This window comes from Thermobia domestica, chromosome 17 (genome assembly GCF_964235325.1).
Source record: "Thermobia domestica chromosome 17, izTheDome1.hap1.1, whole genome shotgun sequence".
NCBI lineage: Eukaryota > Metazoa > Arthropoda > Insecta > Zygentoma > Lepismatidae > Thermobia > Thermobia domestica.
The window spans coordinates 73168609-73184558 of record NC_137470.1 but is presented as its reverse complement, the minus strand read 5'-3'; the positions used below and the strand labels follow the sequence as shown (position 1 = coordinate 73184558).

At 36.9% G+C, this 15950-nt stretch overlaps 1 protein-coding gene across 6 annotated transcripts in view; it reads right to left on the bottom strand.

The window, feature by feature from the left end:
- Positions 1–15950, bottom strand: part of LOC145673727 (serine/threonine-protein phosphatase 4 regulatory subunit 1-like) — a 608213-nt gene that overhangs the window by 19465 nt on the left and 572798 nt on the right. For all 6 annotated transcript variants that reach the window (XM_081743442.1, XM_081743440.1, XM_081743443.1 and 3 more), the window contains 3 exons: positions 15365–15777; positions 7930–8091; positions 1147–1368 (listed from right to left, as the gene is read on the bottom strand). In XM_081743442.1, coding sequence (XP_081599568.1) covers positions 1147–1368; positions 7930–8091; positions 15365–15777 — 797 coding nt within the window. The remainder of the gene's footprint in view (positions 1–1146; positions 1369–7929; positions 8092–15364; positions 15778–15950) is intronic.

Genomic DNA, 15950 nt, shown 5'->3' with positions numbered 1-15950 from the left:
GAATTTAGGTCTGAATATAGTACGAATAATATAGGAGAGTGAAACGCGATAACCCACAAATGTGTATTCATCAAGATTTTACGAATAGTTACACTTTTACGAACATTTATCGTTTTTTGGTTTAAACCTTTTTTTTTTTTTTTTTTTTAACCATTTGGTTTAAACCAGCCAACCCTGGTACCTGCACAAAAGGAATCTCAAAAATGTATGTCCTAGGATATATATATATACACTGCCAAGTTTCAATTATATACGGTTGCTAGTAAATGAAGATATGGATTGTACATCATTATCTTAAAAATGAAGCATGCTTTTACATGAGTCACGATTTATAAATTCGGGAAAATCACCTGAATTTTTTCTGAAAAATCTATTTTTATAAATTTAATACAGCTAATGGACCCCAGTTTCAAGTATCAGTGCGAAAAGTACATAGAAAAATATTACATGTACTAGAATATATCAGGGGTATAGAAGCAAAACATGTTAAATTCATTTTTACGCCTCTGTCTTACCGAGGTATGAACTAACAACCTTGATACGATCATCAAATATCCAACCTTCGTTACTTCGTCGATGAAATTCCTAAGTCCTAAGTCAATTTCCTAAGTCAAGTAGTTAAAAGGGAAATAAAATTTAACCATTTTCAGACTGGTTCATTAATGGAAGTGCTGATTTTACCACAAATGTCTCCAAGTGGAACAACAGTAGTTTCCGAAATCACTCCAGAAACCTCACGAACTTCGTTGCCTAAGTTTTGGTAAATGCAGTATTTGAAATAATATGAATTATGGTTGAAATGAATAAAAGCAGACCTTCGCCATATTCCACAAAGGTCTCGTAAACAAAATAAAATTGCCCATAGAATATAAACACATATATCCATCCACATATCCCAAAGAGCGTTCTTCAGATTGTTTATCTAGTCTCTCATTTGGCTAGACAAATTCTATAGTGTCCCATCCCGTTATAAACGACCTTGCCGTAAACTAACAGAATTGCAGCGTATTCACTGAAACTGACTAGTATCCTGAACATCCACTTCCTTTTCGCGTGCTGAAAATGTGCGATGGAAATCTACAAATAGATACGTATGGAAAATAGAGTGTGGAATGTAGTAAGAAAAAATAGTTTTAATTAATTTACCAGTTGTAAAGACATCTGGCGAACTGCAGCAACTTTGTCAGTTAACAATGCAACTGCCAGAGGTGTTAGGTGAGTTCGACTGTCAGCTGGACTGAAAAGTGGCACTACTTGAAGCAGCTGTTCTGCTAATTCTTCCCTGAAACGCCAATTCCACTCATTATCAGTTTGCAGGAATTCAGAGAGTCTTGGAAGGTATGATTGCCTTTCTGCTGGCCTTAATAACTGAAAAAGAGAAGGGAAGTAGATAAATAAATAAAGAATAAAGATGAAAATTAAATACAACACAGCACATACCATACGCTCATTAACAAATTAAGAACACTTTTCTTCACAACAGCCATTACAGAAAGCTTGTTGCTACAGGGTTCGCCATAAAGGAAAACTTAAAAAGGTACTTTCGTGTGTGTACGCCTTCAAAATCTATCTAATATTATATATATGTACCAGCTTAACTCTGGAACGCCTGGAGCAATTTTAACCGAACTTATCACACACATTACTTATACCCTGAAAAACAGTACTGTAGGGGTAAGACCACCACTAGCACACCTAGGAGAAGTGGGAGGGGATGACGTATAACAACACTACCTGAAAACTGTTTATATTAGTGTCGAATCCATAGTTTACCGGGTGGCTGAGATGAATAGCGACACTTTCGACGCCATTTAAGATCACGTTCAATCCCATTCACATCCAGGGGAGGGATGGAAGGTGGTGATATGTAAAACCAATCGAAAACGACCGATGTTAGAATCAAATCCATAGTTTTTCGTGTCGCTGAGATGAATACTCTCACTGTCAATACCGTTAAAATTCAAATTCAGGCCCGATCGGTATAGGGGTGAAAAAAGTGTACGATAATCTAACTTAATGTTGAATCTATCGGATTCATTGTCGATCACTGTGTTTTCGGTGTCGCTAAGCTGTTAGGTGCCTTCCCAATGACATTTAAACTAAAGTTTAGGCAAGGACGGACACTTGACCTGGCTCGGGAATTTACAGGGCCAAGGAGGCTTCTGCGTTGCTTGCCGGTGTTTATTCTAATTTATTCTACTCAGTTCCAATTACTGTATTTCGTGACAGGGGCAGGCGCCGGTGATGTTGCGGACGACAGCTGGACAAGAATTGACAGATGCAACGCCCATGACGTTGCTCGAAAATTTCTTTCTTTTTCTCTCTCCCTATTATACATATAAAAATAGGGAGAGAGAGAGAGAGAGAGAGATTTATTTTAACATAACTTCGTATACCGATGATTTACAATCTGGAAAAAATGCTATGAATTAAGACATTCTTAGCTACCAGAAATGGGAATAGAAAAGGATGACATGTAAAAATAATCGAAGACCATACATACTAGTGTCAAATCCATTGTCTTCGGGGTCATTGATATGAATGCTGGCACTCCCGACGCCATTAAGTCCAAGTTTAGCCACCAGTGTGGGTAAGACGCCTGTAGCATCCCCAAGATAGATTCGCAAGGGGGTGGCATGTAAAAAAATAATCGAAAACTGTCTATATTACGGTCGAATCCATAGTTTTCGGAATCGCTAAGACGAATACTGACAAACTCGATGATGTTTCAGTCCCTGTTCAGCCTCCATCGGCATGGTAAGGGAGAAGGGGTGAAAATTCAAATATCCAAACTGATCGAGAATAGTGTGGAATTCGTAATTTTCGGGGTCAAAACAACGGCTGATCCCTTTGAATTAACTTTTGGAACATAGTATCTACCTAAAGGCGAGCTTTTATTATGTCACTCCGATTCAAGTTCTTATTTTATGGGGGTACGCATATTATTTACGCCAGAAGTGGAGTACCTTACAGATTATCATTATAGTTTAAGTGACTGCGTATCCTAAGGGGGAAGGACATTCAAATAATTCCTAAACACGCATTCTCACCGGCGAAGAACGGAAATTTTAGCTAGTATTTACACGAAAGTTAAAAAACAAGGGTTATTAATATTAACACTTCTCCAACTAGAAAGTCTCAATCTTCACTGTCTGATTAATCTGTATATGTAAATCTGCGCAATACAGTAACATGGGTAGCAGTACGGCTAGAATATACCATGGTAGAACTAAGAGAAGGTAAACCCACGCGCAGCCTCTTCGTTCGCGTGACGTCACCTTCGACACCAAATCACTGACCCTCCGAACAAGATACTATTAGTTGACAGGTTGCTAGTTGTATTTTTGTTGATTTTCTACGTTTTCTTTGTTTTTAATGACATTTTCTATGTGTAAATATTATTGCATATTTTGTACTGTACATATTGTATAAATGAAACTCATCTGTATTTGTTACATTGAATTTGAAAGCTTTAACAATGCCCTCACACGTTGTGTATGGCTGTAAAATGAACACATGAAATAGAAAAGTTGGTGAAGAGAATGTCAAGTTCCATTCATTTCCAAAACAGGATTATAAATTGTTAATAGCAATTGTAAAATAATAAGGGCGTAATTTTGTTATCTGATTGACTGATTAATCAACGGTCAGGTCATACCGCTTAAGTTTGAAACTTGAAATTTAGACAGGGTATAGGAAAAGAGTGAAAATTATCATCTTGAAATCTCCATATCCTGAAGAAAAAAAACGAAGGGGAGAAAGAGGGGTGGAAATTATTATCTTAAAATCTCCATATCCTGGAATCTTTGAACGTTAAAGACATGAAATTTGGTATATGCACTTCTCATTTAAAATAATTATACACATCTTTTAGTGTTTTGTGATATTTGGTCTAGATGGGAAGAAAAGAAGTGGGAATGAGAAAGGGGTGGGAATTAGAATTATAATAAGGTGTCCACATGTTGGAATCTCTTAAGCTTAGAGACATGAAATTCAGTATTTGGACTTCTCATTTAAAATAATTAGATGTGTATGTAAGCGTTTTTTGCTGTTTGCCCTAGAAGGGAACAAACCAGGGTAAAGTTACAATTGTTATAATCGGAAAGCCATATCTCGAATTCCCTTAAAGTTATTGGCGTGAAAATTTGTGTTTATGTTTTTAATTTGAAATAATTAAATTTAAAACAATTAAATACATGTTTCTGCGGTTTTTAATGTTTCCTTAGAAAAAAGGGGTTCGAGTTGTAATTGGTAAAATAAAATGGCCATATCCCGAAATCCCTTAAGAGTAGAAACATCTTATTTAATTATATATTTCTGCATTTTTTTTTTGTTTGTTTATATTACCCTTAAAAGGGGAAAGAAAGGAGAAAAAAATTACTCGTTGCAATTGTTATAATAAGATAGCCATATCTCAAAATCCCTAAAGATTAGAGAACTTAGGGATATAAGAAGTGAAAGGCCGTGGGAAAAGCAAGTGCAGGGGTCTAAAGGCGAAGTTCCCGGCTAATCAAAGGCTAGTTATTCAATAAATAATCTGCATGAGCTAGACTTTACATACCGATTTCTGGGTATTGGTTTTTGAAGTCCTAAGTTAATGACGTAACTTTAATTCATATGTGTGTATTTTCTAATATTCAGTAATGATTTATAAGGGAGTATTTTGGAATGAAAATTTAGATTTATATGATTTTTCATCATTTATGTCAACTTCATTTTCTTTATCAGCGTAATAGAAGATAATTTATTCGAATATTTTCATAGCTGTGGCTTTTGTTATGCAATAATTTCATTCTTAAGCAACTCCCTTTAATATGCTACATGTTTCATCTTTTTTAATAATCTTAATTTCTAAAATTATTTTAAACCAAGCAGGGAAAAAGGAAGAAATATAGTCCATTATTTTCCGTTTATCTATCTCAGCTGCTATTTGTTCCTTTCATTTTGATGAAGAATCAAATTACAAAAGTATGCAGGAAAAATTGACAAGGAAATTAAATTAAGATAGTTTAGAAAGCATTTGCTCTTATATCAGAGGCATGGGCTCAAGCAACGACAATCCGGAGTTTCTAGGATTTAAGTACAGACTAAGGATATATAATGGGAAGAATTCTGCAGTTTTATTTACCCACGGTTAAAATATATATATATATATATATATATATATATACTTGAAAAAAATCCGTACTGCAAGTGCATGATGAATTATATACAATAGTGCAACTGTTGATGCATATTTTTAAGATGAAAATGAAAATTAAGGTCAAATGTGTTCATTAAATAAGCATGACCTTGAAGAACTGTGTCTTGAATTTGTAGCTGGGTGGGTAGGTTTCAAATTTAAAATCAAATATTCACAGCTCCCTGTCAAAGAACCTCTTCAGGGACTGCAATACAACTGGACACAATTAATTTCAAAAGGAGGACTGACATTTCTATCAAAGGAACGTCTAGACACAATCAACGTAGCTAACAAATATTGTCTTGAATATCATAGAGAATTTATCCGCAAAGGAAAGAGTACCATTAGAAAATTAACGGTATCATGAAAAATGAATTTGATAATAAGTGTGAACCGAAAGTTAACACATTTTATCCGGCTTAAAACATGCATAATAATAAATGAACTAACCAAGCAACTCAAAAGTTCTTCCTCCAAAAGAATATTTTACAAGAAAATGAAGAAAGTTGTGAAGTAAGAGAATTAAGAGGTCAGTAAAAAAGAATTCTGATTGCCAAATGCAAGTGGATTAGGCCTATTGAAAATACGATTTAAGAAAGAAGAAGAAAAAAAAACGGACAATACTCCAGAGGTTGTCGGGTAACTTGTCTATATAAAGAGGTGAAAATTTGATTCTTTATTGAAATACTTGATTTATCCTACCTTTCATTCTATGTGCATTTTTAAAAAATAAAATATATTCCCATGCCTGAATAAAATTCCATTAATATAATAGACATCTAAATTAGAAATAGCAAATAGACATCTTAAAGTCACGGCACCAAGCAGACGACAGCGCGACTCCTATCCCGAGCGTGTGTCGAAGGTGACGTCATTGCGTGAGTAGGACGCAAACGCGTTCGCTGATGAACTTAGCTTGTCTTATTTCTACCATGAAATATATTGTTTGACAACTGGAACTGCTGGAGTACCAAAATACTGGCTGACTCGTAACTTTTGGGATCATGATCAGGGTACATCAAATGACAAACATATGAGTAGAGGTATTAGTCTAGCTTTATAATCAAACACAGCTGTGTTTCTTCGCCATGCAAGAAAGTCAAGCAATGGTGGAGAGAGCACACTAAATGCAAGTTGGTGTGAATGCAGAAAATTCTGGTAACATTAGTAAAGTGTAGGGTCATTTCTTCTTACAATCCAAGATCTGGCAAAGGATCTTGTTCAATGATTGGGGTAGACCAGCGGAAGTCAGTGAGAAATCCAATAGAATCACGGGTTCAAAATCCATCTTTTCATAAAATATGATACTCTGAGCTAAATCTCATTACATTTAATAGAATAGACCTTCCACTATTTATAAATGTTCATTGATTTTGAACTGAGCTGATTTCAGTTCAGTGTCACTGTCAGCAGCGGGGGGCTATATGAGACGTGGACCTACAGCTTAACGTGAGATCCGATCCGAACCACATGAGGTCCTGCCGCGAATCTAACTCGGGTCTCCCGCGCCATAGCCCCAAGGGAGCTCGAAAGTTCATTCCATACGAATTCTGTCAGGAAAAAAGCCAATAACATTCATCAACTTAATGCGCTTCCTACAATGGAAGCTGTCAGACACCAATGTTTCTCAAGGTTGTCAAAATAATGCACAATTTGTTAGGCCTTTTCTTTAAAAGAATCGTATCACTGTTCAAATAAATTCGTTTTTCACATACTGTTAAACTCTTTTGACAGAATCGAATTGATAGAACTCAATCACGAGGATTATCTGATTTCACTGAGATATTTATCCAACTATATCTTCGAATATGGGTGCCTCCAAAATAAGTTCAAATGAGAAGATATAATATCATGAACTAGCTATACCGATGATAGAACTAATTTTCATTCTATTAATTTAGATGCTTCAAACTAATTTAAATGTTTGGGAACAAAGCCTTACCGTGCATCTCATACCGTTGTTCGTATTTAGACTGACTTCCACTATATACAGAGTGTTCTAAAACATCACCGACAACGTTTGGGAGGTGATTCCTGATACCAAGATAAGACAAAAAGAATAGACCAAACTAGGTGCAGAAGTCCGTCATTTCGGAGTTAAAGGGTCCGAAAACATGAAAAATGAACTTTTTACACATACTGCTAACAAAACTATGGGACCTATCGTGGAACTAATATGTGCTCTATCCAAATATCCGTGTTTCAGACTTCTGCGGTCCTTCCGCACCAATTTTTATAGAGGTAGCTGGTGAGTACTTCAAATTATATGCCTATAGTCAAACTTGCTCTAAAAAAATTATTAAGTGAGTACCTTAGGATTCTGAAACATGTATTTTTGAATAGCGCACATAGTTCCTAAGTGAAGTCTTTACGCGACTGTGGTAGGTCCCATAGTTTTGGAACTATGGACGTTTGAAGTTCATTTCTCCAGATTTTCGGCAGTCTATAACTCCGAAAGGTAGCATCTGTGAACCCAGGTTGGTCTATACTTTTTGTCTTATTTTGGTGTCAGGAATCACCTTCCAAACGTTGTCTGTGTTGTTTTGAAACACCCTGCATAGAATATTTGTATTGTTTTTATTTTTACGATTTATTGTTAAAAATATAACTTTTTCTATCCCACTACACAGTGCGAAATTTAGTTTAAGACGAAACAACTTTAATCTCTGTAGTAGATTTCAGTTGCAAACTTTTGCAATGTAGCTTTTTTTTTAAAAGAAAAGAACGCATAAAGAATAATTAATTACCTTTAAGAAATCAGCTAAATGCTTCAAAACACCTATTCTGACTTCATCTAAGTCCTTAATAAATCCATTAAATATAGGAACTAGATCTTTTGTAGCAATGTCCTCTCCCAGTATCACAGCCAATTCATGTACACTCGATGCTAGTGTTCTTCTGACTTTCCACTAGAATAAAATATTGACAAATATATCATTAGTAAGTGTAAAACGTACACATCTGAAAATGCAATGCTTAGTAATCTCATACTAGAAACTAAGTTTCATACCAGGTTATCATAAAATAAGTATCCCTGTTCAGAGAACTCTGGAGACATAACCACTTGACAGAATGCAACCAAACTTGGTAGGGGTATATTTGGGAACATGCAGAAGCGACTGGTGTAGAAAACAAGATTAGTTCCAATTTTCGCCACCAGAGGCAATTGTGGCGCTGTACAACGCCGAGTTAGCGCAGCGTGGAATGAAACCGACACTACGGATGCTAAATGATAAGAAAGATTGTAATTACCTCTCGAGGTGCTTAATTACATCTGCATGTGTTTTAGTGATACGGGTTTGGACGCCACTATGTGCCAGAAGTGAATTGATGGTGATCCGATGTTTGCTTCTTTTTTTCATACTTTTTTCCTTGTAATCACCACCGGGATTGATTTCCGGTGAAGACGCACGTGAGTCAGATCTCATGTTAACCTGTAGGTCCCGTCTTTCGAACGTCATCATCATCTCATACGGTACCATAGATTCCCTCCCTGCTTTTGGGCAGAACCCCACATCATCATCATCATCGCCCGTAACACATTACTACACCACGGGGTTATTAATAGGAGTACAAATCAATGCCACGCGTCGCACGGAGTCATAATTACTGCCTTTTTTCATTGAATATCAATAATATCATTTGTCTTCCATATAACACTTACCATACTTAACACTGAACAGAAACACAAAAACTTCTGGAGGCGAGATTTGACACTAATCTTTTCCTTCCTTTTAGGGGGAGCTTGTAGTCTCTGAGTGCGGGACAGACTAACATTTAACTTCGATTTTTATCCAAGAAATTTAAAGGGACGCCTCAGCTCAAAAGCCCCCTCCCCCGTAAACCCACCACTGACCACGAGGTATTAATAGCATTGGTAATCAATGCTACGAGACCTACAGGAGAGGTAATTACAGCCTTTCTCATCATTTAGCATCATTAGTATCGTGTTTCTTCCACGCTGCACTTACTTGGTGCTGTACAGCGCCATAATTGCCCCTGGTGGCGAAAATTGGAACTAATTTTATTTTCCACACCAATCACTTCTGCATGTTCCTAAATATACTCCTACGAAGTTTAGTTGCATTCTGCCAAGTGGTTGCGTCTCCAGAGTTCTCTCGTAGTTACAGACACGATGAAAAATGAATCGATAGTGCAGGATGTCCAATATACAATGCAACCCGGAGTTTGGGATAGTAGAACTTTTGAACCGGAAGCGGTACACAAATAATGGTTATACCAAAATGAAGTCTTATTCATGCATAGATTTTTAAACTAGGAAGCATCGATCGAAGTACACTAGAAACCACACAGTGTTGCCAGATGTAACCGAATGTGTAAATATATTTTTTTTTTTTTTTTAAACAAGTTACGTAAATTGACTCATACGTATAGATGTTCTGTTGTTAATTTTCAGTTTGTAGTTGGAGTAGCTTGGAAACTATGGAATAAAAAAAAAAAAGTTCTTTTCATTTCCACCGATAAGTAATCGGATGAGGCTTCTGTAAGAGCTTACTAGGAAAAACGTGGTTTTCATAAATCAACATTCCGAATTGGCAACAGTGCTGATGTTTCAGTGGATCAAAAAGTGTGTTAAGGATCTATCTACATTACGCAATTCCTGAACACAATGAAAAAGAAACTTTGAAATTATCATGATAAAACTTTTACTTACATGTATCCGCAACATTGCTATTCATAACGAACTGAATTGTCAGTTCTACGGCAGATTCTGGAAGTGCCCCCGTTTTGATTCAATGAATAGCAGTGTTGCCGGGTGCATGTAAGTAAAAGTTTGATCATGATAATTTCAACATTTCTTTTTCATTGTTTTCAGGAATTGCGTAATGTAGACAGATCCTTAACACACCTTTTGATGCACTGAAACATCAGCACTGCTGCCAATTCAGAATGTTAATTTATGAAAACCACGTTTTCCCTAGTAACCCCTTACAGAAGCCTCATCCGATTAGTTATCGGTGGAAATGAAAAATTCTTTCTTCCATTCCGTAGTTTCCAAGCTGCTACAACTATACAAACTGAAAATTAACAACAGAACATCTATACGTATGAGTTATGAGTCAATTTACGTGACTTGTAAACAAATTTATTTACACATTCGGTTACATCTGGAACACTGTGGTTTCTAGTGTACTTCAATCGTTGCTTCCTAGTTTAAAAAAATACATGTATGAACAAGGCTTCATTTTGGTATAACCATTATTTGTGTACCCTTCCCGGCTCAAAAGTTCTACTATCCCAAACTTCGGGTTGCATTGTATATTGGACACCCTGTATAACAGGGTTCATACAAAAATATTGAACTCAATTTCCCTGAGGTTTTCCAGGTATTAATTTTGCAATTTCCAGGTCTAGTGGAAGAAACTAACAGTAAGAGAATACACAAATTTTAAGAATAATTTATTTGTATATTTAAGAATGGCCACTCTTCTCCCCTATGAACGATTGCAATTAAATATTGAGTCACAACAAAAAGAATAATTAAAATAAATAAAATTTAAGTTGAGAGGCCCATTAAGGCCATTACTAAGTAAATACTTTTGTTCCATACTTGAATACATTCAAAATATACAAAAATATTGAACTCAATTTCCTTGATATTTCCAAGTTTTTTACTAGTTACGATCAATTTCCTTATTCAGGATTTTGTTTTCCAAATCAATTTCCCTGAGATTTCCAGGTTTTCCAGGTAGTGTATGAACCCTGTATAACGCTAGCGTACCAGCATATACACAGGTTGTCACATCGGCGGTAAGCCCTTAAAAGCTATATTTAGAAAGCATTAGTGAAATAATTAAATGATTTTAACATTTCTATATAAGCACGACAAAATGATAGCTATGTACATTAATGGACACATTCTAGTAGGTACCCGAAGTGGTTGTCAGATTTTGAGCTACAAAAAGACACGCAGTATGCTAAAATACCCATGTGAGTAAAGTAGCGTGTATTTTAAATGAGCCTTTACAGAAAATACCACCGAAATATTTTCTTTACATACTAAAATTTTTTGAAGGAATCAAGAGGAAGAAATGATTACTAACAAACACATCTACAATTTAGACTATTCTTAGTCAACGTTAGCGCAAAATAATGATCTCAGAAGCCACAAATATGATTCAAACATTCTTCTACTACTGACACTGTAAAACTAAATTATATGCAGAGTTCTACTTCAGCGCTGAACGCCGATATTTCAATCATAACAGTGATTCGGACTACTGTAGATTTAGATACGCCTATAAAATAATTTATTATCTTTCTCTATGATGAAATAACCATAAATATTACCTGCAATGTCTCTAAATATAACCTAAATATATATACTGCTTGCTGATGGTATTTTGAGGAGGTTCGAGAGAAATAAATATTTTACTTATAGAGAAAAAGCTTGCGAAGAATACATTCTTGAATTTTTTTTCTGTGTTCATAAATTTGGGAGATCTATTTTACTAAACACGAAACATTAAGCAATATTTCCCTGTTTCCAAATAATGGAAAATTATGCAAAATCATTTAAATGACAAACAATAACCTGTTGGTATATTCCATTATTTGAATTAAAAATAATAATAATTAGTGCCTAAGGCGTGTTCGAATCGCCAATCTCTGTTTATCGGGTGTTGCAAAATACGTGTTACAACTCTTGGGAGGTGACTCCTGCCACTCAGACAAGAAAAAAAGTTCTCTTGAACTTTCGGCTATCGGACATAGTTTCGGATCTACAAGGTGCCGAAAGCGTGGGAAAATGACTTTCGGACGCCAATAGTTCGGAAACTATCCAACGTAAAGAGAGCGGGTAAAAAATTCACTGAAGAAGTGATGCCTGCTGTATTGAATTTTGCATGTTTCACAATTCTACCATGCACGCGCAAGGGATTCCCCAAAGGAACGTAGAGTGTCCCGGATAATCTCCCAAATGAAAATTGGTCTAAATGCATATGAATTGATAGGGTTTCTACCAGGTAACAATAATTCGTTTGTATTAAGTCGATATCTGGAACAAATACAAAATGGCGGACACCTTCTTGCCCGTTGTGTGTGGTTGCATAATCGCCAGGTACGGATGCTGGCCAATTCCGGATGCTGGCTCTGAGTATTAAGTGTAGCGAATTTGTAATCAAATGCTCTAGAAAGACATCTGGAGTGTCGGTAGAACACAACAGATGAAGCAGGGTGAATAACATGTGTGGAAACACGTAACGAAAAATGCACACATACTAAGGAAACGTGAGTTCAAAGCGTCCGAAATGTAAGCAATAGCATCAAGAGCATGAAAGCCATTGCAAATTTACCAATAATATTCCATCAATCCGATGCAATATGATGTGCACGGTTGCATACCAATAAGGATGCAACAACTGACGCCAAGTTTAAATTGTGTAAGGGGACTCATTAAGAAACTCGGTAAACTAAATGAATGTCACTAGTGGGATCGCATGATCGATATTAAAATGTGGCCAATGTGTGTGTTGATATCGACATGTAGCTAATGGACAAATGTCAACATGTCCCACTACTGCTGGGACACCGTCCTACGTGCGGAATATAGGAAAATAACTACTTGGATCTTGAATCTGAGGCCGTGGGCTCCCAGTAGGATTGGAAACTGTTACCATGCGAGCGAAAGCGAATGCTCTAGTCCCGAGGCTTCGAGGAAGCCTCACTTTCTCTGTATTTATTTCTTTGAGGAGTACCCACTTTGTTTGGCAAGCGCTCTTGTACAGCCTCGCGACATGCTTGTGTGTTTCATTTTGTTACTCCTACTGCACAGTTATAAACAATCAGAGCTTTAAGATCTTTCTTCCTATTTCTCATGTCGTTTTATTTTCCATATGTATGGTGTTCTAGCAGTAGTGTTACATGTGCCAAATTGGTTCATTTTCGTCTTGGTCTTGGCATGTGCACTGTATGTAAGATACGAATTTCTGAAGGTATTTTCCTATATTTCTAGTACGTCTTATGTCCCAGAAGGCGTGAGACTGATACAAGTTTCTTATTTTCACGCTCTATCTGAATTTGTACCATGGATGAAGATATTTCTTTTCATATGTGTCGACTGTGGGACAAAGAGGGACATTGATACATCATGTTGTAGTTACGTTCTACCAAAAAGTACGCCAGATGTAATAGCAGAATGTACAACGTTATTTTCCTAGTTTTCGCACGTGAGACGGTGTCCCAGCAGTAGTGGGACATGTTGACATTTGTCCATTAGCTACATGTTGATATCAACACACACATTGGCCACGTTTCAATATCGATCATGCGATCCCACTAGTGACATTCATTTAGTTTACCGAGTTTCTTAATGAGTCCCCTTACACAATTTAAACTTGGCGTCAGTTGTTGCATCCTTATTGGTATGCAACCGTGCACATCATATTGCATCGGATTGATGGAATATTATTGGTGAATTTGCAATGGCTTTCATGTTCTTGATGCTATTCCTTACATTTCGGACGCTTTGAACTCACGTTTCCTTAGTATGTGTGCATTTTTCGTTACGCGTTTCCACACATGTTAATCACCCTGCTTCATCTGTTGTGTTCTACCGACACTCCAGATGTCTTTCTAGAGCATTTGATTACAAATTCGCTACACTTAATACTCAGAACGTCACTGTTGGCCAGCATCCGTACCTGGCGATTATGCAACCACACACAACGGGCAAGAAGGTGTCCGCCATTTTGTATTTGTTCCAGATATCGACTTAATACAAACGAATTATTGTTACCTGGTAGAAACCCTATCAATTCATATGCATTTAGACCAATTTTAATTTGGGAGATTATCCGGGACTCTCTACGTTCCTTTGGGGAATCCCTTGCGCGTGCATGGTAGAATTGTGAAACATGCAAAATTCAATACAGCAGGCATGACTTCAGTGATTTTTTTACCCGCCCTCTTTACGTTGGAAAGTTTCCGAACTATTGGAGTCCGAAAGTCATTTTCCCACGCTTTCGGCACCTTGCAGATCCGAAACTATGTCCGATAGCCGAAAGTTCAAGAGAACTTTTTTTCTTGTCTGAGTGGCAGGATTCACCTCCCAAGAGTTGTAACACTTATTTTGCAACACCCGATATATATATATATGGTGTTTTAAAACACCAACAACAACGTTTAGGATGTCATTTTTGATACCAAGATAAGACAAAAAAGTATAGACTAACTTGGGTGCAGAAGTCTGTCATTTCGAAGATATACGCCGCCGAAAACATGAAAAAATGAACTTTAGAAGGTCCGTAGCTGTAATACTACGGGACCTACCGTAGTCGGGTCAAGACTTCACTTAGGAACTAGTATATGCCCTATCCAAATATCCATGTTTCAGAATTGTAAGGTATTCACCAACAACCTCTATAAAAATTATTGCGAAAGTACCGCATGATTCTGAAACATGGATATTTGGATAGGGCACGTAGTAGTTCCTAATTGAAGTCTTAACTCGACTACGCTAGTTCCCATAATTTTGGATCTACGAACCTTTAAAGTTCATTTTTTCATCTTTTCTGCAGCCTATAACTGACGTGGGTGCATCCAGGTTGGTCTATACTTTTTGTCTTATGTTGGTGTCAAATCATTTTCCAAACGCTGTCGGTGTTGTTTTGAAACACAAGGCAGTCAAAAAGTTCCCGTAATGTTGTAGTTTTGACACTTGTGATGCAATCACAGTGACAGTTGTACAGCACAGTCCTTAGGATACCTAATTATGAATTTGACCATCTGAACAAGTCATAACAGACAGTAGACGAGTAGTGTAGCTTGACAGTGGCGTGCGTGGTGATCACTTGGCACAATGTCACAGTTCAAGCAAGCGCGAACATCAAGTTTATGAGCAAATTGGGGAAATCTGCTTCAGAGACTAATACCCTTAAAACAATTTACGGAGACGATGCTTTAAGGAAAATCTGGCCTCAAAGGTGGCTGTTTTATCACCGTAGAAGACTATCACAACAAACGTGACGGCTGAACTGCGAAAGATACCAATCCCATCAATGGCATTACCAGTTGAGCAAGTGTAGGTGTGTTTCAAAGAAGCCTACATGTACTTTGAATGTGTACTATTTGAATATACTGTGGCAATAAAGAACTGCAACAAACTTCCGGGAACTTTATATTATATTATTTTATATATATATATATACACACACCACGAACCTGCATATCTGATGCTAAAGCTTCATATGTTTCTTTAAGGAGAGGCCAATTCTTTCTGCCTAAGGTTAATGCCACCGCTGGTAGACTGAACGCACAATGATGGGCTATTTCATTGTCGACAATCTGTGCCTGAGATGGATCTGTCATTGACACAAAATGATCGATGAGCAACTGTGGTACAATGTCCTGATTGGTGAAAGCTGAAGGCAGTGAATTCCGACTGGTCGAAGCGGAAGAAACAGAATGGGACACAGACGGGGACGACGTAGGTGGTGGCGGTGGCTCCGTGGATGGTGGTGCTCTCCTGCTGAGGCCCACTGGAATAATAGAATCCCAGTATTCTTCGAAACTTGAGAATTCAGTAACTTCATCTCCGTCTGGGCTGTACAAATCCACTTTAGTCCTCTGAACATCTGAAAGAAATAAGTAACTGATTCTATGCATTTCGTCTTTAAACTTAATGAAAACAATATTCATAAAATGTGAAACCAAGATTATTTTTTGAAAAATAGGCAAAATGTTATATAGAATTACCGTTAATAGAGCACCAAAATGTGTCTAACATTTTTGATTACTGAATATTTTG